The sequence below is a fragment of the Micropterus salmoides genome, unplaced genomic scaffold (genome assembly GCF_014851395.1).
Source record: "Micropterus salmoides isolate LMB-PRFRI ecotype aquatic unplaced genomic scaffold, ASM1485139v1 Ms_hic_scaffold_18, whole genome shotgun sequence".
Taxonomy (NCBI): Eukaryota; Metazoa; Chordata; class Actinopteri; order Centrarchiformes; family Centrarchidae; genus Micropterus; species Micropterus salmoides.
This window is the reverse complement of record NW_024040928.1, coordinates 6,455,575-6,481,542: the sequence shown is the minus strand read 5'-3', so window position 1 is coordinate 6,481,542 and position 25,968 is coordinate 6,455,575. Positions and strand designations below refer to the sequence as shown.

Genomic DNA, 25,968 nt, shown 5'->3' with positions numbered 1-25,968 from the left:
CACTGTCATTAAACGTCACATTTCAGCAACGTTCAGGTGTCCTTCTTGTGTGTTTTAATTTTAAACCAATCCACAAACTGGAATTTCTGACAGCACACATTCTTGGACCACTGTTAGCTTCCACAAATTGATTGCTAATCATCCACACAAATTACCAGCATAAACACAGTGTACACACCTTCATCCCATCTTATAATGCATTGTTACTTCCTCAAATAGCTTAGGGAGAATTACCGGTTCTTTGCCCTAAGACGCCAGTGCCTAGATCAGTTTACGTCTTGTTTGTGTGAGTGACAGTGGAATGGTTGTTACTGAGTGCAGAGAGGCTTATAAAGAAATCTGAAAGTGCAAAGAATGGAAGACAAGTGATAGCCTACTCCACTGGTTACCAACCTTTTTCAGCTCATGACCCGTAACCTGAAATTTGGTTTACAAAATACGGATAAAGGGCAAAACAAACAATGTGTATAAAATTTATTATATTTCTTTTTAAAATAAACAAAAACAACAAAGGTCTATTCTCCTTTATGTGTTTCACCCCTTTCTCTAGGCCTACTCTCATTTTCTAATCCTCTCCCATCATCCCCTATCTCACCAATGATCTGGGCTCTGTTTTTGAAAGTGCCAATCTGAGGTCATGCTGAGCATTCAGTCTGTTTCTGAATTGTTTTTTCAGGTTTGCTAGAGTCGAAAGCCAGATTCACACAAGTATGTTGTGCTATATTGAATCAACACATCTTGAGGGATTCTTCTTTGCAAAGAAAAAAAAAAGTTTGGACTTTCCCAGATACAGCGAATGTTTTGTTTGGAGATACCGCTCTAATTTATTCATTTTAAAACCCTCATTACTGGGCATTTCCCTACATATTACACAGTCAAGCATCTAAAAACTCGTCCTTGCACTTTAGTTTAGACATCATAGGATCAACAATGATAGATCACAGACAACAGACATAAAAATTATGTATGAATGTGGACAGAAGATCAGGTTAGGGAGAAGACAGAGAGAAAACCTCCCAGCTGAATAGACAAGTGCAGCAAAAAGAAGCTCATTTACATATTTACATATTGTAACATTGTTATGAATTTTATTCTGCCAATTGGTGACCCAATAAAAATGGGCCGGCGACCCATTTGGGTACTGACCCTGAGTTTGGGCCAACATGGGCCAACTCTTTTCTTCAAGGGACTTCAAATTTCTTCAGCAGCAACATCACAGCCATGAGGTAATGATACTGAACACAAGGTGTCACTGCAGTGCAGCATAAGACTTTTTCAACTATCTCTAGAAGTCTTCAGCTAATAGGCTGCTACTGAACCTACTGAAGTCAAGAGAAAGAGAAGAGAGAGATTTAAGTAGGAGCCAGAAACAAAAGTCAACGCAGCTGTGTGTATTTGTGAAAGCCAAAAATGTGCCAGATCAAATAAGTGTAGTCCCAAGCAGGCAATAAACAGTGTGTAAAAAAGGGCACGTATTCGCTCATTTAATAAAGGAACACAATCCAGATAAAAGTGAGACTGTTGACATAGGCTGTGTAAAAATGGGTATCTGTATTTGAGTCACGCATGTGGCAAAAACATAAAAAACATATACAGTACCTGGCAAGTGGTAACTCATAGAAAATCTTACAAGGGCAAAACGCTGACAATTATTTACATTCTTTCAAGGTTATACAATGCATACCAACATGTAAAATAACACTCCCACACTGAACATTTAGGAAAAGAATTGTGAACAAATATGCATTGTGAGCAAACCCTGATATGTTTATATTAATGAATGTATCACTTCCACCATAATGTAAATATAATGCAATGTGTGGCCCAATCTGCTATATTGTCTCAGCATGTGCAATGTTCCTTGTAAAATCCATTCAAGAATATCTACAACTTGATATCATGCACATATGTTCTTCTGGAGACATTTTAATTCGACTTCTAAAGTCAGGAAGTGTGTGTATTCATGAAAGAGATTTGTAGCCAAGAGACATACTGTATTGTGGAGCTTTGTTATTTGTTATTGTTAGCTTTACATAAAAATTCCACTGTAAGATAGATGATAGTAACAGCTTCATAACTTTAAATACTTGATCCTCCACCACGTTTAGATGGCCCTTATTAGGACAGAGGAAGAAAATCCCCATTCTTCCCCCTGGCCACCCTCTCCCTCCCCTCCTGTTTCTGGGCATAGCTAATGTCCTAAAATGGTCTTATTGTTTTGCGCCTGTATGATTTATAAAATCCTGTGGTTTCTCGACTGAACTGTCAGTGACTTCATTTGTGCATTTCCTTCTTTAAAATAGTGGTTTGGACCGTGTCCCTCCGCCCAAATCACTCATGCATCCAAGACAATCGGTATTCAGAATAATGTTTCTGGGAATTTGCTTGTGGTCAAAATGAAACTGTGAGTATGAAGAAAAGAAACTACATTAGAATCACTAACCCCTGAACATTTGATATGCTGTGGGTGGGTTACACACAAAAAACCCACATCCTTAATCTTTTGTCATCTTACCAAATTTCCTTTCATTAACACAAGTGAGACCTGAAGTCTATGTCTGTATAATCAGTAAAGATTTCAAGTTTATAGCACAGCATGAAGTATGAAATTATGAGATAACCCTACAGTTGCTTTTTTCTGAGGGAAACAATAAAAAACACAACTGATCTTTGCATAAATTGTTTTCCTTAAAGCTGTGAAACATAAAAAAATACTGTAGTTGAAAAGTTTTTGTTCCTTCCTTCTTAGCACATTAAGTAAAATATGAAGTATTTTTATCCTTGCTGAAGTCCAGTTATTTCGGTCTCTTTGACACTTCAGTCAGTGGCTCTGTCTCTCAATCAGTCCAGCAGACAAATTAGATGCTCTCATGCTGAACATTTCACCCAGAGAGACTAATTACAAAGAAACTACAACCAATCAGATGGTCTCGTACAGCAGCATCCCACTGAAGATGGTCAAGGGTTCAGAGGAGTAGGCCAGTTTGCCAGTGACGAGATCGATGCAGACTGTGTCCCCTGCCTCCATAGGCAAGATGATGTTGAAGACACCAAGAGCTCCAGGGATGTGTTTGTCCTCCGCCATTGGCTTCTCCAGGGCTTCAGGCTGATATCCAGCCGAGTCTATTCGGGCCACACCTGTGTTGGACTTGGACAACACAGCCTCGATCTTCATGTTCTTATGGCCCGTAAGAATGCCGCTGAAGAAGTACTTTCCACTCACGGGAGCTGTGAAAAAACCTGGAGAATGGAAGCAGATAACAAGGAAGACTTAACGTTGTGTATCTGCTGTGTCATGAAGTGCTCAGACTTCCTTATCTCATGATGGACACCAGTTTGCTTGTATTCTTGTTTGATAAGTAACTTTAATGAACATTGGAGATCAATTAAATAATACCTGGGGGGATTGCAAAAGTCAATGCGTGGAAACGACACATGGAAACGACACTATTACTGTGGAGTGGAATTTCCAATCACACCAAGAATGCTATCTCTTGCTACATTGCTAGCTAGCTAGCTAGCTACAGTCATGAAGTCAATCACTGTTACACAGGGTAACACGAGCCTTACTGTCAAAGATCTTACTAAAGACTATTTCTATAGAAGATGCTATCTGAAATGAAAGCTGCTCAGAGTAAAGCCTATGGATTATCTAGAATAGCCAGGACTCTATTTTTCAATGCCGTCACAATCAAAATTCCATTTACCACTGAATTTATACATCTCATAACCTGAGCTAACAAACTCAAATCAGTAATAATTTGAGTGGACTGACCCTTTAAACTCACAAATACCTACTTTTTCTTTGAGGTGATTAAAAAAGAAATGGTGTGACAATAGAGCCCTGATCTTGGCAGGCATGTGTTTAAATTCCAGCCGATCCAGGACTCACCTGTTTTGGCATCGTAGACGTTATTTTCATTGACCAAGACCTCGTTGAACACTATGGTTCCTGCGCTTCTCATCGGGCGAGTCAGTGCTGCAGAGAAAGAAAGGCGTGGCACGTGGGCATCAGACCCTGCAGGACCTGATTACGGAGGAGAGAGGGAGAGTAGGAGTTAGAATGAAATAAAGATCAGAGAGTATATGAGTGCTTTGATCTGCAGTTTAGTAAGAACAACACATACCCTGTTCACCTCTGAGACCTGAGAAGTAAGATGAAAGATAAAAACAGCGAGTTAATCATCCAACAATATCACTCTTGCTGTTTATTTTATACTCTTATCACAATATCCATGTGAATGATGTGAAGAATGAAAGATGCAAGACACATCTTGTAAATCAGTAAATGTTACTATATTAAACAAAGTGTAATTATATAACTAAGACAAAGTTTGTTGTCTTTACCTGGGGGTCCAGCTACTCCCTGCTTGCCCTCTCTGCCTGGGAGTCCCACCCTCCCTTGGGGTCCCTCAGGACCCTGAAGTCCACGCTCGCCTCTCTCTCCACGGGGGCCTGGCAGACCAGGTGGACCTGGAGGAGAAGAATATTTAATGAGACATCCAGCTGGGAAACACCCTTCTGTAAACCTTCTTTACTAGTAATAGTTTCTCTTAGGAGAATTTTAAAAACATGCAACGTAAGCCAAGAAAGCTAAGATATTTAACCTGGTGTTACTCAGGATGTGCCTTTCACCCTCATGTTTACTAAAACTCCTCTTCCAGACAGATTGCAGACTTTTTAGGCTCTTTCAATGAATGCCTCTCACGATGACAGCCTGGATTCTTTCTTTGGTCTATTTATCCCTCACACTGACCTTGCCTCCCTTCCACTGCTATCTCTTGTCTGCAAGTCAAATCCCATGCCCTCTGTCCTCTGCAACTCACCCGTGAAGTCCTGCTCTACGAAGCTGTGGAACTCCTTGACCAACTTCACCACTGAGGAGTTTAGTCTGTGTATGTTGGAGTGGACGTTCTCCAGATGGACGTTCTGAATTGTGTCTATAAGATCTCCTTGAGACGTTAACGTCACATTGAGTCCATTAACACAGCTCCACAGCCCCGACACATGTCGGTTCAGGCCCTCCTTGATCCTCTCCAGGCTCTCCGAAAAAGAGTCGAAGCGTCCGCACACACCCTCCAGCTTGGACAGTCTTCGGTCCAGGCCGTCGCTGGACCGCCGGCACTCGCCCACCTCCGTCACATAGTTGCTCCTTATTATTTGGATCTCTTTACCCAGACTGCCAAATCGAATCTTGGAGTCATCAACGTGGTCCGTCAGCTCCTTCTGCAAATTGTCCATCTGGCAGAGAATGTAAATCCTTGTTAATGTGTGTATTTTGGATGAGTTTCTTTCAACCAAGTTCTACTATAAATATCCTTTTTTCCATCTTGGCTCTGATTAATTTTACTATGGTATCTTGATTTGTAATACACACACAAATACATAAGCATATCATCTAAGCAACGTCTGTCAAAAAGACAAATGTTTGTAATATGCTCAAGTATTTTCTTAACTATAATAACACTGTGCGAAAAACACTGTTGCTAAGATAACCATTTGGCATGTTTGATTGACATAATGTTGTTTTTAAAGTCCATAAAGAAAAGTTATGTTTCAGTATGTACGGTTTAATATAACAACACATGGATCATCGGCGCAATTTCCATCATCATTATCATAATGGTAGCTTGATCTTTCCTGTTTAATTCTGAGGGGCAAGTTTAATGTAATATAGTACAGTGCTCCCAACCTGGGGCTCAGGACCCCCAAAGAGGTTGCAAGATAAATCTAAGGGGTCATAAGATATTCAGCAGAGAAAAAGGTTGAAAATCACAGTATGCTACACAAGTCGTAGCCACACTAGCATCATGGCTCTATGCATTGCAGTCCTTCGGTCCACCACTTTGGTAGATTTATATTGAGCCCTTCATTAAATCCAAGGAGAGTAGTTTAGTTGTTTACTTACCTAAACTGAGATTTTGAACACAATATCTTAATGTCTCAAAGAGCTGCTAGAGGGGGGAGTTTATATTCTACCAGGAAAAGACTGATTCTATTTTTTCTGACAACAATCTTATTCCTGGCAGCATGGAGACGGCTTTGAAACAGTACCTTCATATTGGGAAATGTAACGGGTCTTTAATGTTCCAATAATTTTGAAGGTAATTTCTTGGAAAGAACTATGCAATCTGGTAAAAATTTCAAGAAAATTGAGATTATGTTCTGAGATAGTTATTAGAGTTTAGTTAGTTGCAACTCATACAGCAGGCAAATGCAATATTACAATGGTCATGGTTAGATATTGCTTCAATTTACAAAGCTCCAACATAATACACAAAGTGTCATAGCAATAGCAGCGTTAGTGACAGTCATATTATTTTCATCATTACCACATTGTCATACCTCAGAGATGATGTTGTCCTTGGTGTTGGTCAGATCAGTCAACGTGTTCCCATGCGTCTGTACAGTCCTTCCCAGGCCCTTCAGAGTGTTATTGATGGAGTTAAACGTGACAATGACCCCGGCAAGCTCTCCTTGGATGGACTTTAGGTCCCCTCCTAATCTATCCCTATGGCCACTATGACTGTCCAGGCGTTTCTTCAGATCATTTATGTTGATTTTACACTGCCCAGTACACTCCTCCACTTCCTCTTTGAGTCGTCCCACCTCCTCCTGAAGATTGGAGCACACCTGAGAGCAGACAGATTCTCCTGAGTTCACCTTTCTCCACAGATCTGTTAGCTCTGCCTCACACTTGCTGAGGCCGTTCTTGGTGGTGTTGGTGAGCAAGCGGAAGTCCTCCTCTATCGTGCTGCAAATAGAACAGTCCTCAAATACACGGCCCAACGTTTCAACCTCTGTCACAATCCGGTTGAAATGCTCGCCGTTCTCCCCCGTCACATCTGTTATCTTTTTGACATTGTCTGCTAAGTTGATCACTTTGTCAAACAGCGAGTCCCCTGTCACAGACAAATCATTTAACCTAGTGTTAAACTTCTGGATCTCGTCTTGGTTGGCCACAACTCTCCACTCTAAGGTTTTCACAGTGTCATCAGTCTTACGGCCTTTTCCGTTAGGCCCACAGGACTCATTACACATTTTTGTAGTCAATGTTAGCCTTCTTTCCAGGAAGGTTGTAATGTTCTCCACCTGACTTAAACGTCGACTGTGGTCAGTGACTGTATCTCCTAAAACAGCCACATCCAGCTCTATCTTGCCGATCTTATAGCTATGGTCATCCAGACTACTGAGGACCGTGTTGCGCAGCTGTGTGATGTCTCTTTGGACGTTGTCCTTCATGTTGTTCCCGGTGTTGGTACACCTCTGCTCTGCCTTCCTCACTGTGTTATTCAGCCTCTTCTCCAAGTCTCTCAGTCTGCCATTCAACCTGTCCTCTGTCACTCTTCCCTTTGCTCCACCTGTCCCAGCAAGCTCTTTATCCAGCTGCCCTTTAATAGTGTCACACTTGTTAGCTGTGGAGATGATACGGACCTCTAGATCAGACAACCTCTCCCCCAGCTCAGTGACTGTGTTGCAGCAGGCCTGGGAGCGCACGGTTTCACTGTGGGAGATGTCCAAGCTTTGCCTCAGGTGCTGGTCCATGGAGCTGATCAGCTTCTCCAGGGCTTGGATCCGTTCCCGGTCCTCTTGCTGCTGGCGCCTCAGGTCCTCCACACCAGCCTTAAATAAACAGGCATTACAAGAAGTGTGATTATATTTTCTTAAAGTATAGCTTGCATTAATTATATATTCATTTTTCTGCATCCCAAATTAGTTAATTTGAATGTCATTTGTATCTTGCCCTCTTTCAAGTGGAGTAAGGTGCATAGCCCTAGAATAGCACACATGGATGGATTACTGAACGCTTTGGCCCAAGTAGTCACGGGGCCCCAAGGCCAGACCTCTGTTTTACATTACTGGTTATAACAAATCTCGTTTACGTCAAGTAAAAAAGCTCAGTCAAATGTAATAATCATGTGTTTTTACTTCTGATCCCTGACAATACTCCAAGCATTTATCTTTATTATACTTTTCCTGTATAATACAGCTGCATGGTGTATACTGAGGCTAGAGTTTGGGTTCGGGAGGCAGACACCATCTCCACATTTAAGAGTAGGGTTAAGACTTTCCTCTTTGATAAAGCTTATACTTAGTGCTGGCTCAGGTGAGTCCTAAACTGTCCCTTAGTTATGTTGTTATAGGCCTAGACTGCCACGGGTCTTCCCATGATGCACTGTTTAATGCTTTGTCGTCTTTCTCCTCTCTCCTGTCGCTTTTTGCAGGTTTCTGGCTCTGGATCTGTTGTTGCGGGCCAATTGCCGCCCCCATGTTCCTGCTCGCCACCCTTTGCTACAATTATTATTATTAGTCCTAGTCCTAATAGTTATTAATTTTCTGTCTGTACCACTAGCACCTTTACTGTTTTTGTATTTCTGCATGGATATTGTGTTGGGCTGCTTCTCGCTCTCTCCCTCTCCCCCTGCTTAAGCATAATGTACAAAGTATTACAGAAAAGCATCAAAGGAAATCCTCTGATGCAGGTTCTCTTTTATAAAAGCATATTTAACCAGATTTCAAGGTTCTGGTCAGGTTTCTACCTGCTAAAAGGGAGTTATTCCTTGCCTGGGTCGCACAGTACTTGCTTATGGTGGGAAGTGTTGGGCCTCTGTTAATAATATTACAAAGAGTATGGTCTAGACCTGCTCTATATGAAACGTGCAGTTAGATGACTTTTTTTATAAATTGCCACTATATAAATAAAACTGAGAGTAAGCCCCAAAAATGTAAGTAAAGTAAAGTAAAGTAAAGTAAAATCAAATCGAATAAAAAGCAAATAGGATTTAAGAAATGGGAATTTGTTTGCATTAAATATGCTTTAAGAAAACAGAACCTGGACCACAGATTTTCCTTTGATGCTTTTCTTTAATACTTTGCATATAATGCTTAAGTATTGTGTATAATATGTGTTTAGAGTAGTGTCAGTGTGGATCTGATATGACAGGACGTTTTGAATAGCGTGTATATAGCCTCTCTTCATCTCCTATAAGAATAATGACGTGCAGGTGTAGTTTTCAGCCAAAAACCACAACAGAATTAAAAAAGATCCATAACAACTTTGAGCAACAGGGGGTGGGGGTATTGTGGTAGGTAGGAGTGGGGGGTCTTTTATGTGTCTGTGCCCAGGGGACCATGACTGCGCTTGAACATATGGCAAATAAAAACTCAATTTATACAAACAATGTTTGTTTTATGTTAAATCCAAACCCTCAAATTATTTCAAACGGCTGGATTTTTCCCTCCTTGTGCTCCTTCCATTTTGCATTCTTCCTTTCTTTTACTGCTCGATTACTCATTTTGTGGGCAGTATTGTTTATTTGTTTTATTTTTCACCCTGCATATAGCTAAAATGTTTTACCACTTAAACACATATCACTTATAGGAGCCTACAGGGAACAAAGTAAAAACATGAAAATGTTACAGCTACACAGACTACAACAAGGGCAACATCTACAATGGTACAACAAAGTATAGGCTATAGTTATATTTGTGTCTGAGAGTATCCAAGATCTGATTTTTACATATTGATCTTCACCTGGCAGGCAGAGCAGGACAAAGACACACTTTCCTCCAGCTCCGTCAGTATCTTCTCCTTCAGAGTGTTCAGCTGCTTTTCCCCAGCTCCCCCTTCATCCACTTCATTGCTACCTCCGTTCTTCGGGTGGTTGTTGTTGTTGTTGAGCAGGATCTGGTCATGGACCGGAGCAAGCAAGTTGTAAGTAAAATAGTTTCGTCTTTCATTTAAATTCTAAATGTAAAAACAAAAATAAGAGAGATCCACACAATTTACCTGTGTCCTGTTGTAGAGATGGTCCAGCTTGGTCTGGATGGTGTTGATGGTTTCCTTCATGTGTGGTTGAGCTGAATCAGCAGGGACAATGGCCCCATTCAGGCCAGGCCTACACAGAAGAAGATTTCTTCAAGTTCTGAACATTTGTCGCAAAAAGATGCATTATAGTAACTAATGTGTTAAATCATAGTGGAGGATAATAGAGGAATTGTCTTCATTTTCAATTGGCTTCATTTTAAAATGGAAAAGTGGAGTGTGGAGAAGATGGGAGGATGCAAAAGATTTAGTCTAACTTTAGCTAAAGGACACATCTTGTGTATTTATGTAGCATCCTATTATGTTCTTGCTGAGGATGAACTATTTATAACTTCCCACCCTAATTACAAATCTCTGTATATACAGTATGTTAATAAAGCGTTTCCTTTCTCAATAAACTGACTTGCCGAAATAAACTAAAGTAAACATGAATTTATCTACAGTGTACTATACATTCCCTGTACTGGATGATATCAGTACAGCAAAACTAGCAAATCTGAGTGTCCTGAATGTAAACAGGATTTTGGTGTCCAGGTGAATCCACTAAATAAAACATGTACATAATGTACTGAAAACAGCGTTCACGTACAGCCTCAAGTTTATGTCATGAATGGTGGTCTGCATGTTGTGGAGGTTTTTGGTCAGACCATGGATCGTTTCCTCCAGCTGTCTGATCTTCTCAGTGTCACCTGGAGATGAAGAAGATGAATAATAATAAAATGATTTTATATATGTATTCATATTTTATATTGTAAAATACACACTCAACAAAGTATGGATGCTTGAAGGCTTTAGAGGTTGTACCAGAACAGGTTTACATGGTTTAATTTGCAAAAAACACCATATTTTTCTCATACTGCACATTGCTGCAGCTCCTCTTTTCACCCTGTGTTGATGGCTTCGTTTTAGCTACGGAGTGAAACATCTTGTTGGGAGATGCACATGCGCAGTTCCTAGTTAAGGACTTCTAACCAATCAGAAGCAGAGAAGGGCGGGTCAACGAAAAGACAGTAAACAGCTTTGATTCAACTGTAGGCTACATGTTGCCGACCAGGTTGGCAATTTGGACTCGAGCAAGAGTTTCAGAGTGGTGAGTTATTAATCTGTTACAAATGTATCTTTGATCCGTAAAGTTTTAAATGAGCTCTGTCTCTACATCACAGTAACAACTTTATGTCCATTGACTGCCTGGAGGGTAGCTAGTGTTTGGAAGGGAGAGGAGAGCTGTGTGCTGCAGCTCACTGTTTTTCCACCGGTGTTTTTGAGGGCGTGTCGGAGTAGCCGCTCAGCGAGCATTATGACACGTATTTTCATTGTGATGTCACAAGAAAGCGAAGTAAAGGGTGGACTACAAACGAGCTGTTCAGAGCAGAGTTTTCTGTGGGAGATGGGAACTCCCTTTGGGCTGGACTTTGGGCCTTTTTATTTTGCAAACTAGTACATGCACAAAAAAGATATATAACTCAATAAAGGAGAGGGTAAAAGACAAAAACCATAATACCACCTCTTTAAAAGCCCTGACTTCCTCATTTGGCTTCCTACAAGGAGAGATTATGGCCCACACCATCACAACATTTGAATGAATTAAGTGCATCCTGATAACATAAAACCATATTTTATGCTGATGAAATTTGCATTTCATAGAGCCTTCTTACCATCTCTACCTTCCCCTCTCTGACCGCCGCCTGTGTTGTAGCCTGTCTCTGTGACACGGGTTTGCCCTCCGTTGTCCTGAGTGTCAATGGTTACCTTTGGCCCATTGTGGCAGTCTTCCCCAGAGTAACCATGGCAACACTTCCACTCCATTTCGGTCACCATCTTGTAAGCCACCTTATACCTTGGCCTCCTGTATGTCCGGTAGCTGAAGATGAAACGGAAATTTCAGATATAAAACGTCATCTGGATATTTATTTGTTCTGACTTGGCAAGACCTGATTTTGTAGACTTAAACAATAAAACTTGACTTGAGATTAACACTTATGATATGGACTCTTGAATTAATTATTTTTTTTGCCTAAATAAAGCCTCCCAGGTCTGCTTGCGAGGCTGATTCTTACGTTTGTGTCGTAAGACTCCAGACTTACTTTTCAGTATAAAATGTGGGTCCTTAAACCCTGTGTTGAATACCACAGCTGTACACTGCTGATATTAATATGCACTCAGACATTAGGGGTCTGGAAATAGCTGCAAATCATCTAGTGTTGATAGATGAGATTTAGCTTTGTAAACTTTAAATGTTATTTCTGTCCCATTTTCCAAAAGAAATGCCCTGCATTAAGCCAGTAAAAAAATTATGTTTTATTTGGATAGGTCTGTAGCTTTATCTTTGATGTGTCATTTAGCTCTGCGATTGAAGAGACTCCCTGTTACAGTAACAATGCAATAAATAGACCATAATGGGCCGGAAGTCTCACTAAAGATTTATGGCAGTGTCACAGGCGTATTAACAAGCCCTGATTGTGAAAGTTCAGCGCGTTGCTCTCTTTTATGCCAACCCACAAACATCACTGTAGGTATCGCGGAGCCTTTTCTGTGCCATAGAAAAGATTTCATCCTCCAGCTCCCTGTTCTGAGAGCGTGAGAAAAAGGGCTTCGATGCACTCTCAGAGGGAAAACAAAAACAGGGCTTGGAGAGATGGAGGGAGGAGTAGTCAGAGAAAGAGTAAGAAAGGAGGAGAGTCATAAAAAGAAAAACAGACTGAGTAAGAAGAAGAGATTGTTTTTACAGGGTAGGAGACTAGACTGTGGTGCCTGGAACTCCTGTTGGCTTCATTCTTAGCATAGCCCAGGTTTAGGTCAAGGCCCCTGGCAGGCATGGGGATCAAGCAGCCAGGCCAGGGTCACACAACATGGTGAAAACTTCAAAAGAGGGAAAACATCAGGGGCGCTTGATTAATGTCGTCTTGAAAGCGTAACATCCACATTTGGAAAAATCCTTCATACTCATAAATCACATCTATAGCAAATTTGCTCCAACATTAGTAATATTGAATATCCCCAGATCAGATGTGCACCAGGTTTAGCACCAGTAATATGTGTGAGGTTGAGACAAGTGCTACTGGGATTGACCAGCCTTAGTGATGTAATGATGTACTTCTGGCTTCACAGAAGCCCAGCCACAACCAGACACCTTCCTGGCCAGACTCTCCTGAGAGAAAATGGACAGAATAAGAGTGAATTCATTATCCACGGACAGGAAACAGGGGGAGAAGACGGATGGATTGAGGATACAAACTTCTGTGGAACTGAGAACAGGAAGTTGGAGGAGCAAGACAGAATACAGATTAGATTCAAGCAACACAGAAGGAGAATCAGAGGAGATACAAAAGAAGAAAGTAAAAGATACTCACGCAACTCTAGGACATTGGCCCCAGGTACAGCGCTGATAGTCTGGTTTGATGTACGTCTCCACCCCGTCCTCCATCACACAGCTAACAGTGCGTGTCACCACATAAGCACACCAGTTCCTACGAAATCACACACACAGGCAGGCAAAAGGAAATTACCAATGAATGACTGTGTGATGACTGGCAGTTAAGTGCTAGTTTAGAGTTAGGCGTTGACACAAACATAGCAGCCCTCTTACACACTCAGTATACACTGTGCTGCTGCTCTTTGTTTCCAGACAAAAAGAGGAAAGATTTTGAAAAATAATAATCAAAAATGCAGTCACTTGTTGACTGAGATTAATATCTCAAACCGATTATTATTCTGTACAACATTCAAGAGAAATTGTCCACTGGTGCAAATGTCAGATCAGTTGAGGATAACTGCTTGATTTCAACAAAGGCCGCCATTGTATGCCTCCCCAACTCCACGCCAACCAACCCACACAAAGACACGCACACATGCACACATATCCTCGTACTGTTTATACTGCATATCCATGTGAAGAACTACCATTGGCTACATTCATTCCACAAACAACAAGATATTGAGGATAAAAGGTCTTGCCTCTCAGATGTGTATAATTTCATGTGAATCTTCAAAAAAAATTGAGATGTTTGACTGGAAGTGAAATTAAAAAGTGTATCTAAAATTGGCTGCTGGAATAAAGGAATAGTTCCACATTTTGGGAATTATGCTGACTTGCTTTTCTTTTGAGAGTGAAACCAGAAGATTGATATCAATTTCAAGTCTGTCTGTTAAGGAACAGATTCACATTTTTTTACTGTAATAACACTCACTTGCCCATCTGCACAATTTAATAGCCGTGAAGAGATGCCTTCTTTACGTAAATTTGCCAGTTAAAAGATGACAGACAAAATCCACAGTTCTCACTCTGTCCAAAAACGCATTTTAAAGATCAGCTCAAGCGGAAATGAGTTTTAAGCACTCAAAGTCTGCCAAATCAAGTACGTATCGTCCAAATTTACCGTCTGTAGAGGATGAAATTCCCTTTTTGTGTTTCCCCCAACAGTGCTAAGCTACAGTGGAGGGATAACGATGCAATAACAGCGACAGTTAAGAAGAAACCAGCCTGGCTCTGTTCAGAGGGAAAAAATACACCTACCAACACGTCTGGAGAAACACAGCTCTGAGATACTAAAGGCTTATTATTATGGCTAACTTGTGAACAAACAGGTAGTGTTACTTGTACATCCAGCACACAGAGAGCATTCCACTTCCACAGTCATGTTTCTGTGCATGTGACATACTAAAACATTATTCTTATTTTGCTCTGGTTTGGTTGACCTGATAAAAATATGTGGGACTTGTGAAGATGGAATATCTGGCAAACTAAAAGCTTTTGACTTTGCAGTTAGCTCACTTTACTTATCCAAACTTTTTTTGCTAATGAGGACGGATGACAGTTGCCTCACATTACAGTCTATGAGCAGCTGGAAAACAAAAACATGGAGCTAAAAATAGCTGAGGTAGAGGTACTTGAGGTACTTGACTAACTCTTTGTGTGCTTGGCACAAATTGCCCTTTTAACATTTCAATAAATCATTTGACTTAAAGGTAATATATATGGAGGTTTAACTGTTACTCTAAGTCAGATTTAAAACAGGATTAATTGATTGTGCAAAGTTGATATAGCAAACGTGTTAGCAAATAGTTGCATTTTTACACATCCAACATACACAGAGCAACATTAGCATTTATTCAGAGTAGTGTTTCTGGCCACTTGGCAAATGTAAGCGGAATATTCACTCACATTTAAGTACCCTTTTCCCTCTCCAACAACGACTTCTCCAGCTATTTGCTAACCATATCTGTCACCCTTTGGTGCTGAACAGGTAGTGTTTTCACTGAAAAATAGCAACGGGTTCATCACTACGAGCAACTTTTTGTATTACATTTGGTTCATTGTTAATAAAAAAAATACTGACTATAGCATTTACGCTTTAGGGTTAATTCAGGTTTAAACTTAATCCTATTTTTGACTCAAACTCAAATAATAATTCTAAATACCAAACAATAAATAAATGTCCTCACAAACACATCTTAATACTCAATCTCAAAGGCACAGAATTACAAGAAACACAAACACTCCCACACACTCTCCCAGTCTCCATGTTACTCAATTTGGCCTTATCCCTCTGACCTCCCTTGACCCTCAGATATCTCTCTTGATAACAACTACAGAGAGATTTAAGGCACAGATGGCCTTCTATCATCATTTTCATATTACCCAGAATCCCCATCCACTGCTATTTCCCCTGTGGTTATTATGGCCAATTAGTGTCACTCTCAGATACATCTGAGCAGAACTATGAAGGGTTTACAGATAAAAGTTGGAGCGTACAAGGAGTTCCTTCATGCCCGAAAGTCAATCAGCAGTTTTCCTCTCTCAGTCTGTCTCCCTATGTCTCTTTCTGTCTGTCTTTGTGCCTGTCAGTCTTTTTCTCTTGCTCTACATGTCACCAGCTGTGTAACTCATTTTATTTTTTTAGGCTTTCCTTGTCTATATGAATCTCTTTCTTCCCATTTTGCTATTTTTCTGACTCTTGCTGTCGCCCTCAATTTGTCCCTTTCCGCCTGCGTCTCTCCCTGTCCATCTCTGTTTGTTATCTCCTTCTCATCCTTTCAATTTGTTTTTATCTCCTCCTCTGTGTGACTACACCTCTCTGCTGTTTCCCCACGATAGTGATCCTCCCCTTCATTCCAAAGCTTGTCTGACTGAAAGAAAGAGTTTATCATGTTTCTCCTCCTCACAACCTCCTGTTCCTGTTGCTACTGTACGTGGGAAAGTGCACAGCACTAATTAACTGCCAGACTCTACTGTAAAGGTTTTTCTCAAGAATCATGAGCAACATGTAAAGGGTTGGTTGACCTAAATTACACTTTCCACTCGTGGTGTTTATGGAGAGTTTTGGTTTTATAGTGTTAGTGATTTCTGTCGCCAATACAATGAAGGTGAATGGAATTTAGTTTGGATTGATTTGGTTTGGTCCTAACAGCAATGAATAATTTGACTTGTTCATGTCACTGTCAATACAAAATGAAAAAATGACGACACTGTGGAAATATGCTGCTGATTTTTTCATTGTAATTTTTCAATACTGTGAGCACCACAAACAAAAGTCCATTTGCCTCCACTGCATTGGAGATGAGGCAGATATCTGTCAAAACTCTGAAAACAGTCAGTGTGGCTGATGGGCCCACATACTGGTTAATATTATCATGGTTTCGTGTATGGCTGATAAGCAAGAAAGCAAGAAATGTCAGTACAGAAATGCCAAAGATGTTGGATGTTATATAGAAAACAGTGTCTCATTGTCCACCAGAAAGCACTGTATAATTACAAATCCTGATTAAAAGTATTTATGTTATATATACAAAGAAGGTTAGAATCAAGGGCAACTGGACTTGGTTGAAGATACTAGAAGACGTTTCGTCTCTCATCCAAGAGACTTCTTCAGTTCTGAACGACTAGTAGGGAAACTCAGTTATAACTAGGTAAGTAGGTTTATTGTGACAATATAACAAGTTATAGAGTGAAATTGAGTTTAGTAACTCCCTTCTGCAACATAGCAGACAATATACATTAATACAGAATCAATTATTAAAAATAAAAAACAGAAATAAACTATCAATGCAGCAGCGCTGAGGATGAATTAGAGTTTAAGAGCCTGATAGCTTGGGGGAAAAAGCTGCTCTGCAGTCTGGTGGTGCGCCAGCAGAAACTTCTATATCTCTTACAAGAAGGCAGCAGGGTGAACAGGCTGTGGCTGGGTGGGTCCTTTTGTATCCTTTGGGCTCTGCGTAGGCACCTCACCTCACCTCACCGATATCGCTGATGCTCGGGAGATGGGTATCAATGATCTTCTCAGCAGTTTTAATCACCTGCAGCAGACCCCTCCGGTCCTGGGCCGTGCACATCCCATGCCAGTTAGTGATGTTTCCAGTCAGGATGCTTTCTATTGCTCCTCTGTAAAAGCCGACAAGAACTTGGCGTGGGAATTTGGCCTTCTTAAGTTTCCTCAAAAAATACGTCGTTTCTGAGCTTTCTGAGCTTTCTTCACCAGTGTGGAGATGTGAGACGACCATGTCAGGTTCTCTGTGATGCTGATTCCCAGGAACCTGAAATTGTTCACCTGCTCCACCTCAGCTTCACTGACAGGAGTGTGTGTCCTTCTTCCTGAAGTCAAGGATCAGCTCCTTGGTTTTGCTGACATTGAGCAGTAGGTTGTTCTCTGAGCACCACTCTGCAAGATTATGAATTTCCTCCCGATAATTTCCTCATCGTTCTTTGAAATCCGGTCGATGATGATGGTGTCGTCCGCAAACTTTACAACAGAGTTCTCTCCATGTCGGGGGATGCAGTCATGGGTGTACAGTGTGAACAGGAGGGGAACAGACTTTTTAGGTACAGGAACAAAGGTGGCTGTCTTGAAGCAGGTGGGAACCCTCTCCTGAGGCAGTGAGATGTTGAAAATGTCAGTAACAACATCAACTAGCTGACTGGCACAAGTTTTTAGTAAATGGCCAGAGATGTTATCAGGCCGAGCTGATTTACTCATATTCACTCTCAGCAGGACTCCCCTCACATCTGCTATGGAGGTGGAGTAGACTTTACAGCTGACTCCTTGTTGAGGAGATCAAAGCGAGCAATAAACGTGTATTTAACCTCTGTGGGGTCGTTTGCCCAGATCATCGATACCGCTGGTTTGTTAGTGCTCCTGGCTATTGTAACAACAGTCGCCATGGTCATTAGAGCCATCCGAGGCCAAGTCTGAACGACCATCATTGGTGTCTCCCCCTGAGGCTAAAAAACGACCCCACAGAGAGTTCACAGAACTGAAGACGTCTCTGAGGGACGAAACATCTTCTAGTATCTTCAAGCAAGTCCAGTTGTCCTTGATTCTAACCTTCTTTGGATAACTATGACCTGCATGACTGAGAACCTTCACAGACTTTGTGTTACATATTTATGTAAAAGAAATATCAATATTTTTCAAGTTGTCGATATTGATATCAGTATTACTCTCAAGAATCCAGTATTGGTCAGTCTATGCCACTTCAATATTTTGGTGAACTCAACTTTTAACATTAAAAAACAGTCAGGAGAAACTGTAAGAAGAAATTACAGCTTCACCTTGATCTGACCAGAAAAATCAGCCAAAAACATTAATTTTCTTACACTTTAGTCAATTCAAGTGCATATGCATAATCATGTCATTCAAAAAAGGTTCTAAATTAGCATCATACTAAAACAACTGATAACAAAATGTAAAGAAAAAAAGTACTTTCACTGATGCTATACTTCTTGCCTGCTGCTTGATACACGCTGCAGAGCAGCTGTAGACCAATAATGTGTGTGGTGGTTGCTTTTTGCGAAAAAAGACGTGTATGAATCCCAGCTTTATGATCAAACACAGGAGTATAGATTACAGAGACATAGCTTGGGCCTCCTCTACGCACTGAATTGTATTACGTATCACTTTGCTATTCTGTGGTTTGTGACATTGTATTTAATGTGTCTATCAGAGCGCAGAGCACTGGTGGTTTAGAGCTAAACTGCCACCATTTCATCTGAAATCAGCCAGTGTCAGGGCTTCCAAACACAGCTGTCTCTTCTCCCATGTATTTCCAGACTCTTGCAGTTTGTCAGAGTGATCCTTAATGCATTATGCCGTGTGAGGGTTCGCTGGGTTATCTTGTTCTGTGGTTTGTTATACTGTACTGTGTATGTTGGAATCTAACAACTCCATCAGGAGTTGGATCAATAAATGAGCATGTACGATAAGGTGATAAATCACATCATAAATCTTTCCCTCAGTTCCACTGTGTTGTTTTTTGTCACTGATTTAGTGGGCCAGCTCTGCCAATCTATTATCCTGAGTTACTGACTCTCAGGGTCACAGACACTGCAGATAAAGCATAAAGTTGGCAACATTCACACCCTATCTTCTCTGATGGAGAACAGGCGCTGTGTCTCATATAAATAAACTTAACCATCTCTCTTTTTTCCACTACTGAGCAGACACAGATGTGGCTGCATACACGCACATATACATACAGACATATGCAGACTCACAACTCCCTCCATCTCTGCAGCTTCCAAACACCCACACTTACTGTACATATCACCCTCCCTGCCAGTAAATTTTCCAACTTCCCATCATGGGCCTCTCCAGTGAAATACATAACAGGAGCCTTTATATTTGTAAGAGTATGACTAAGAGTTAGTGCAACACTGAGTGTGTGCTTGTGCCTGGGTGTATGCCCTTCAAAAAGAGAGTACAGTGAATTTGCTCAACCTTGCATGTGTGCCTGTGTGCACGTTTTCTGTTGCATGGGTGACACCTTCAAAACAACATGTCAGCTGCAAACCCCTTGCCCTTTCCTTCTCTCTCTAGCCGGCGTGAAGTTAAGCATTCCAAACAGTAATCTAATAAACTCCCATTAATCCAAATGGCCACAGAGAAATAGCTCAGATGAAAGTCCACTAACTGGACTTGGCATCTTTTCCAAGTGTAAAACACAATTACAAACACACACACACACTGAGAGACACACTGAGAGACAACCAGACAAGGACACTCATACAGGCATTAAGACATGCAGATACACACGTAGACATAAAAATAATATTAACATGTGTCAAACCTGCTTAATTTTCCACTTTACCACACTTAAATATAAAACCATATGCCTGTATAAACTGATGCCTATTAAACATGAACATTACCGTTTTAGAGAATTGAGAGGGTGGGGGTGTGTGCTTGGTCTCCCTTCAATGGCATATTCAGCAGCTAATCTCCCTGTTTCTGTTACAATATCAGCACCACAGGAAAACGCTGCACATAAACAGTCCAGTTCCTGGACATATTCTTGAATGTTTACAACTACAATATGTGGAACATGTATCAGATAAAGACAGAAATGTAAAACTAAAGTACAGTTCTTCAAATTTAAACTTGCAAGTTATTTTCAAAACCCAAGACCTACTTGTGGACCGGCCATTACAGACTCATGCTGAGCAGCCAAACATTGTTAAACCTGCTGAACTTTTTCTTCTTCTTCTCCTGCTTCTTCTAGTGGAGATCCCAGAGTTTTGAAAGACTCAAAACATCAAACAGAATTTTGCAGTATTGGGCCCCACTGTCTTATGCTTCCCTTAGAAAGACTTATGGAAGCAGTTGTGTGCTGCTCCCTATCCAAGGAGGGAAAGCTAACCATGGGTGGATTGGCAAACCAACCGGTTAGCTCTGACCTTTCATGCTTTCTCTCTGGTAAAACCAAATAATTAATATAAATTAAAGTGTCTTCTAACACCATGTTTCCGTTTTACAAGTGGAAAGACTTCAAAGAAAAGGTCTAAGCGGTTGACTTGGCAAATTCACATCTGGTTAATACGAAAAAGTCTAGTTGGGGCTGTGGTAATGTCTATTAAATTATTTACAAGGTGATTCAGAAATACTTCACTTGAATGCTGCAGTCATTAAATTAAGTATTGAATCAACCTCTCTAAAACAACAAAGTTAAAACATTATAATTAGACGGTGTTAGCTTCAGATAGGTGTACATTATAAACAGTATTTATGATACTGTAATACAAATGTATACATTATCACTGTGTCTGACCTAAATCTATTGTATGTATCTTTGAGGCCTAACAAGTGTGCTGAAAGCATTTCCTACCTTGTGAAACATTTGAAAAGCCTAGCCTAGCAAACAAACCCCCACAGTGTACCTTCAGACCTGCATTAACTTTTTTTTTTTTTTTGAGTCACCAAAAGCTAATTGTTTCTTGTACATAGTGATGTTCAATTGTTTGACTATAGCTACACTGAAAAGAGTGAGCCGAAACTCCATACCATCAAGTAATAAAAAGTTGGCACACAAAGTGGGATTAACATACTCGACCAGGAGCTGTCGGGTTTCACACATTTGATAAAGCATACCCAGACAGATTCACTAACAAGCACAGGAAACAAGCCTAAACACACTTACATGCTTGTTAATTAATACAAACGCACTTTGTCGTCCTCCTACTGACACATACATATAAACAACGTTTTCATTACTTCTCTGAAAGGAACCCAACAATGAAACCTCCATTGTACACGTCTTGTTTTATTTACTGAGCCATAAATCAGCATGTGTGGCACTCTTGCACCTGTCTGAGCATCACTTTATTTCCCAATAAATTTCACCTCCTTATAAAACAGCAGACAGACACTTCAACCCAAGCAGGAAGTTGCGGTCTCACATCTCACCCCACACATACCAGGTTCATTTTATTCAACAGCATCTCTGCATGAGCCCTACAGCAAACAAATGTGGGTAAAACTGGAATAGTCATTTACAAAAGTGACATAGAGAGTGAGTGGGAGTATGAAGGAATGAAAGAAAAAAAAAGGGGGGATCTTAGGTTTAATACATAGACAAAGAAATAACTTGGCGGTGCCTATTGTTGAGGGATCTTTCATTTAGCTTCAAGGGAAGGCTTCGACAGCATCCTGAATGAGTGGATAAAAAGGGGTGTGTCTCAGTGTTTGAACTGTGACCCAAAGGTCAAGCACCCCTCCAATGTCCTTGTAAAGGTACACCCCTGTACACACACCGAAAAGCACACAGACTGTCACAGACAACAGCATACACACTAGAGAGCACTCACTCATGCTTGAGTGATCGCACGCCGACAGACAAAGGCAGACACACACATTCTTCCAGTCTCTCTTAAAATGCAGTTTTACTCGCACCCGCACCATTTTCCCTTTGGACTCGTTCCAGCATCAAGGGACACTGTGACTGTGTAAACTTCTCTCTGATTGTTTAGCCTGGCGGTCATGATGATATACAGACAATGTCCACGACACTGCCACTTGCTTTAGCATTTTTGCTCAAGTGCGTCAGTGTTCGGAGGTCTGCAGGGGGTTTAAGGGGTTTCACTTTAATTTTAACCATTTATGGAGGCATATGCATTTGAAACACAAGTCTCTTTAAAGCCTTAAAATTGCAGTTGCCCAAAATAGTCCAGACTATTTATGCAGGTAAAACTTTATTAGCTGCTCTGAAGTACAAACCAGTAAGGTCAGTAATTAGATCTCTTAAATGTTGCTCTATTTATATTTTAAGTTGAGAGGAGGCTTATTGTTCCAATTGTCCGTGCCTGCTGGGATAGGATGAATTTGGCAGGGATCCGAATCACTATAGCATTCTATATGTTTATCTAAACTGTGTAAATAAGACGATCTCAAACTAAATTAATGCTGAGAACTATAGTAACTCGGTGACAATGGCTGTGACTGGAAAGAATCCCTTTTCCCACATTTGTATTACCATAAATAATGAGATTTCTTTACTGCCCTAATTAGCAGAAAGCAGAAAATCACACAGATGAAGTGAATTTGGATACTTTCCAAGGTCTGGTCAAGAAGAGGACAATCCTGTTACAGTCTAATTGCCTGGCGCATTTTGGTACGCTATCACAATTCGTTGTGACCATGTTACAGTGCATTGTGGGAAAATGCTGTATAATGCTCTCAAAGCTTCAGCTCAAGATTCCAGTGTAACCTAAATCCAAAGCAACATCTGGAACACCAGTAACTGAATAAGATAGATATTGTTATAAGATAGCATTGGACTGTGTGGAGCAGCCCAATGAAAATGTAAAGACAAAAGTGGGAATAAGTATGATTAATGTGTTTGTGTGTGTGTGAGAGAGAGAGACAGAGAGAGAGAGAGAGAGAGAGACAGAGAGATGCTCTGTATCTACTCCTTGCTCCCCTCCAGTGGTGATTTTATTAAACTGTACATGAACCTAAACAGATCAGCGGTCCACCTGCGTCCACCTCCAAACACATGGATGACGTGTAGATCTGACATCTTGGCAGGAGATGTGTCAGACATCACTGGGTACTCCTGCGCTGCCCAAGACGTCTTCAGTTCATTCAGCAGCCTTTACCACTTATGGAATACTTCACACATCTGTCAAAACAGATCACTTGAGTTCAAACGGATGTCATAGGGGCAAACCGCATTGCCATGGGCCAGCACATTCTTCTCCCTGATGAGTCACTTTGTGTGTGTGTGTGGTTTGTATGTGTATGTATGTCACAGGCCAGCCATGAGGACTCATTTAAAGCCCACTGGTTTCAGCAGGGGGAAGGCACTTAAGGACCCTGGCCCCCTTTTCTCTTCGCTTATCGGTCTTTTCTCTTGTTGTCTTGCTCCTCCCCACCTCCCTCTTTCATCCTCTCTTGTCGCGCCTGCTCAGGTTCTCTCTCTTCTCTCCAGTTCCTTCGTTTCTTTTGCCAGCTCTCCCCATCTTTGTTCTTGTTATTTTCACCTATCCTCCTCTTCTTATTCCTCCACTCCATCAATTTTCATCAGTTTTCTCCATCTTTTGCCTATTATCCTCCTCTTTATATGCCTCCCACTTTGTCTCATTCAGCCAACAGTTCAGCTTCATCATACACCAAAGAAGCCAGCCATCCACATCTCATGACTCAGGCAGCCACAGCAGCAGAACCCTGTGCTCTGGCGTGGAGAAAAACCTGATAGCAGCTCACACTGCAGGAGCTCAACTCCCAGAAGCCAGGCTTGCCTTGCATACACACAGACACACATGCTAAGTACAAACATATGCTAGAATGCAGGCAGAACACATATCACATGTGAGAGATTCTGTCATTCATTCACTCAGACATTCTGTTGTGACCCCTTTTCCTCACACACACGTCTTCCTCATTCATTCATTTACAAGCACACCAACGAAGTCACACACACACACAAACACACACACAAGTCTGTCCATTGCGGTGGGGGGGGGGGTCGTTCACACAGAGGGGCCCTCAGGCAGAAGCTCAATTACATGCTAATAACACACTATGGGGCAGCTACTGCACAATAAAAACATCCATGCGTTGGCTCACTGACAGTATTAACAGCTTTATGAGCAGGGGCTCCAACAGCCATCACTGATTTACGAGGGACTGTTAATCAATAGTCTTACTGTCCCATAAAGGAGGGCAGGATGGTAGTTTGGGAATCCTAAATCTGAATCACTCATTTTAAAATTTAAAAAATCAGTTTTATGGATCCAAAGTTCAGTATTCCTGTAACTTGTTCCTCCCCATGGAGCCCATCCACCTTTACTTGTCTGGAAGACGCTGTCTGCCAAAATGATAAATTCCCCGCCAACAAGGCTGAAGCTCGGGGCGCTGATAGAAATTTTCACTTGGGACCCTAAAACAGTAAATATCTATAATCCCTATAAGCCCTTACCAGCTCTGGGCCCCCTGAATCATTGCAACCTCCCCCCCACCCATTTACCCCCCCCTCCCCCACCCCATTCAAGGGGTGCCCCTGCAGAGTAAAAAATCTAAGCACCAATAAGATATTTGCTCTGAAAATGAGAATTTACACCATGCTCTTAAATGCAAGGGCTACTCAGAATATATTTTCACATTTTGGGCCCGAAAGAGAAATTTATTAAGGAAGTTATCCTTAATCCCATTCTGCCCCAGGGATTGTTGGTGCGGATTTTGTTAGGCCTATGTTAATTTAGTATCTAAACAGGATTTGTTGTTATTAAAGTTATTTTGAAACAGATTAGGGCTTCAACTGAAAATGATTTTCATTATCAATTAATGTAGCCAATTATTCTTTTGATTAATCCATTGATTGTTTCAGTCCAATACATTAACATATTTAATTTCCAATTAGGCATATATAAAACTGAGAAAAGCAAGTTTGAGAAGTTGCAATTAAACGACTAATAAATTAATCATGCAATTGTTTCAGCCTTCAACTATTTGATGGTTAGGATTGACCCACAGAAAGCCCCTTCAGGAGCCCTGAAAGTCCCCGGATCTCACTCTGGGAACCACAGGACAGGAGAAACCAAGGGGACCTGTCAACATAAATTTTAATTAAAAATCATTTCCTAGAAGGTTTTGGACCAAAGCTCTTTTTCTGAACAAGCCACAGGTAATAAATAACACGTGTGATTCGGTTCATGTTGATCCTACCTGTGTCTGCTAGCTGCTCTCTGTCCCGTCTGAATACTGGACTCCGCATATCCAAGACCCCAACTAACCCGGGCCAACATGAAGGCAAGCAGGTAAAACACCGTCTCCATCCTCATGTCCAGTGTGGGTTAAACGAAATAAATGTCATTTAGTTCCGAAGTTAATCCTAGAAAACTACTTGCAGTCTTCAGTGACGCGCTGTCAGTAAACGAAGATGGAGAGCCATGACTTCACAGGATGAGGAACACCCACAAACCCCTCACAGTCCAGTCAAGTGCATTTCAGATGGTAAACTGCGACTGAAGCGAGTGTGACTGCTGCTGCTGAGGAGCGGAGCAACAAGAAGAAAAGTTTCCTGTCAGAGTTCCAAGAGCAGTCATGCCCGCTCAGTCTCTCTCCCTCTCTCTCTCCCTCCCTCCCTCTACCCTCATGTAAGCATCTACCTTTTTTCCCTTTCAGTTCAACTCACTGCAGTCTCATTCAACTGAAGTAATTTTACAACCAAAGACAAAAGAAACAAGGAAACCTACATTATGTTGCCGCTAGAGCAATGCATTTATGAGTTTTCAAAATAAGTGCACATGTAAATGTTTTATTTTGGGGAACAATTCAGCTCTCATATATACTGTATTTTGGTATATTGTTATTATATTAGTACATTATTATATTTGAACAGTAGGCCTAAATGGCTTCACCTCTTCTTGTTTTCCC

General features: G+C 41.1%; 1 protein-coding gene across 1 annotated transcript; it reads right to left on the bottom strand.

Annotated features, from left to right (window-relative positions):
* Window positions 1-1,454: 1,454 nt before the first annotated feature.
* emilin1a (elastin microfibril interfacer 1a) lies at window positions 1,455-25,596 on the bottom strand. The gene is made up of 12 exons (XM_038726651.1): window positions 25,258-25,596; window positions 13,177-13,293; window positions 11,482-11,687; window positions 10,416-10,515; window positions 9,791-9,899; window positions 9,536-9,688; window positions 6,346-7,623; window positions 4,827-5,241; window positions 4,348-4,473; window positions 4,128-4,145; window positions 3,893-4,027; window positions 1,455-3,240 (listed from the first exon to the last, which is right to left on the bottom strand). Exons 1-12 carry the CDS (start codon window positions 25,371-25,373, stop codon window positions 2,921-2,923), a joined length of 3,093 nt encoding a protein of 1,030 aa, XP_038582579.1. The 5' UTR covers window positions 25,374-25,596; the 3' UTR covers window positions 1,455-2,920.
* Between the last annotated feature and the right edge of the window lie 372 nt (window positions 25,597-25,968).

What these genes read in the sequence shown, in the direction of transcription:
- emilin1a (XM_038726651.1), bottom strand. Translation starts at nt 25,373, where the DNA reads ATGAGGATGGAGACGGTGTTTTACCTGCTTGCCTTCATGTTGGCCCGG. An exon ending in AGAGCAGCTAGCAGACACAG is followed by an intron (nt 13,294 to 25,257) that starts GTAGGATCAACA and finishes GTGATTTCGTAG; the next exon opens with GAACTGGTGTGCTTATGTGG. An exon ending in ATCTCTACAACAGGACACAG is followed by an intron (nt 9,689 to 9,790) that starts GTAAATTGTGTG and finishes GTCCATGACCAG; the next exon opens with ATCCTGCTCAACAACAACAA.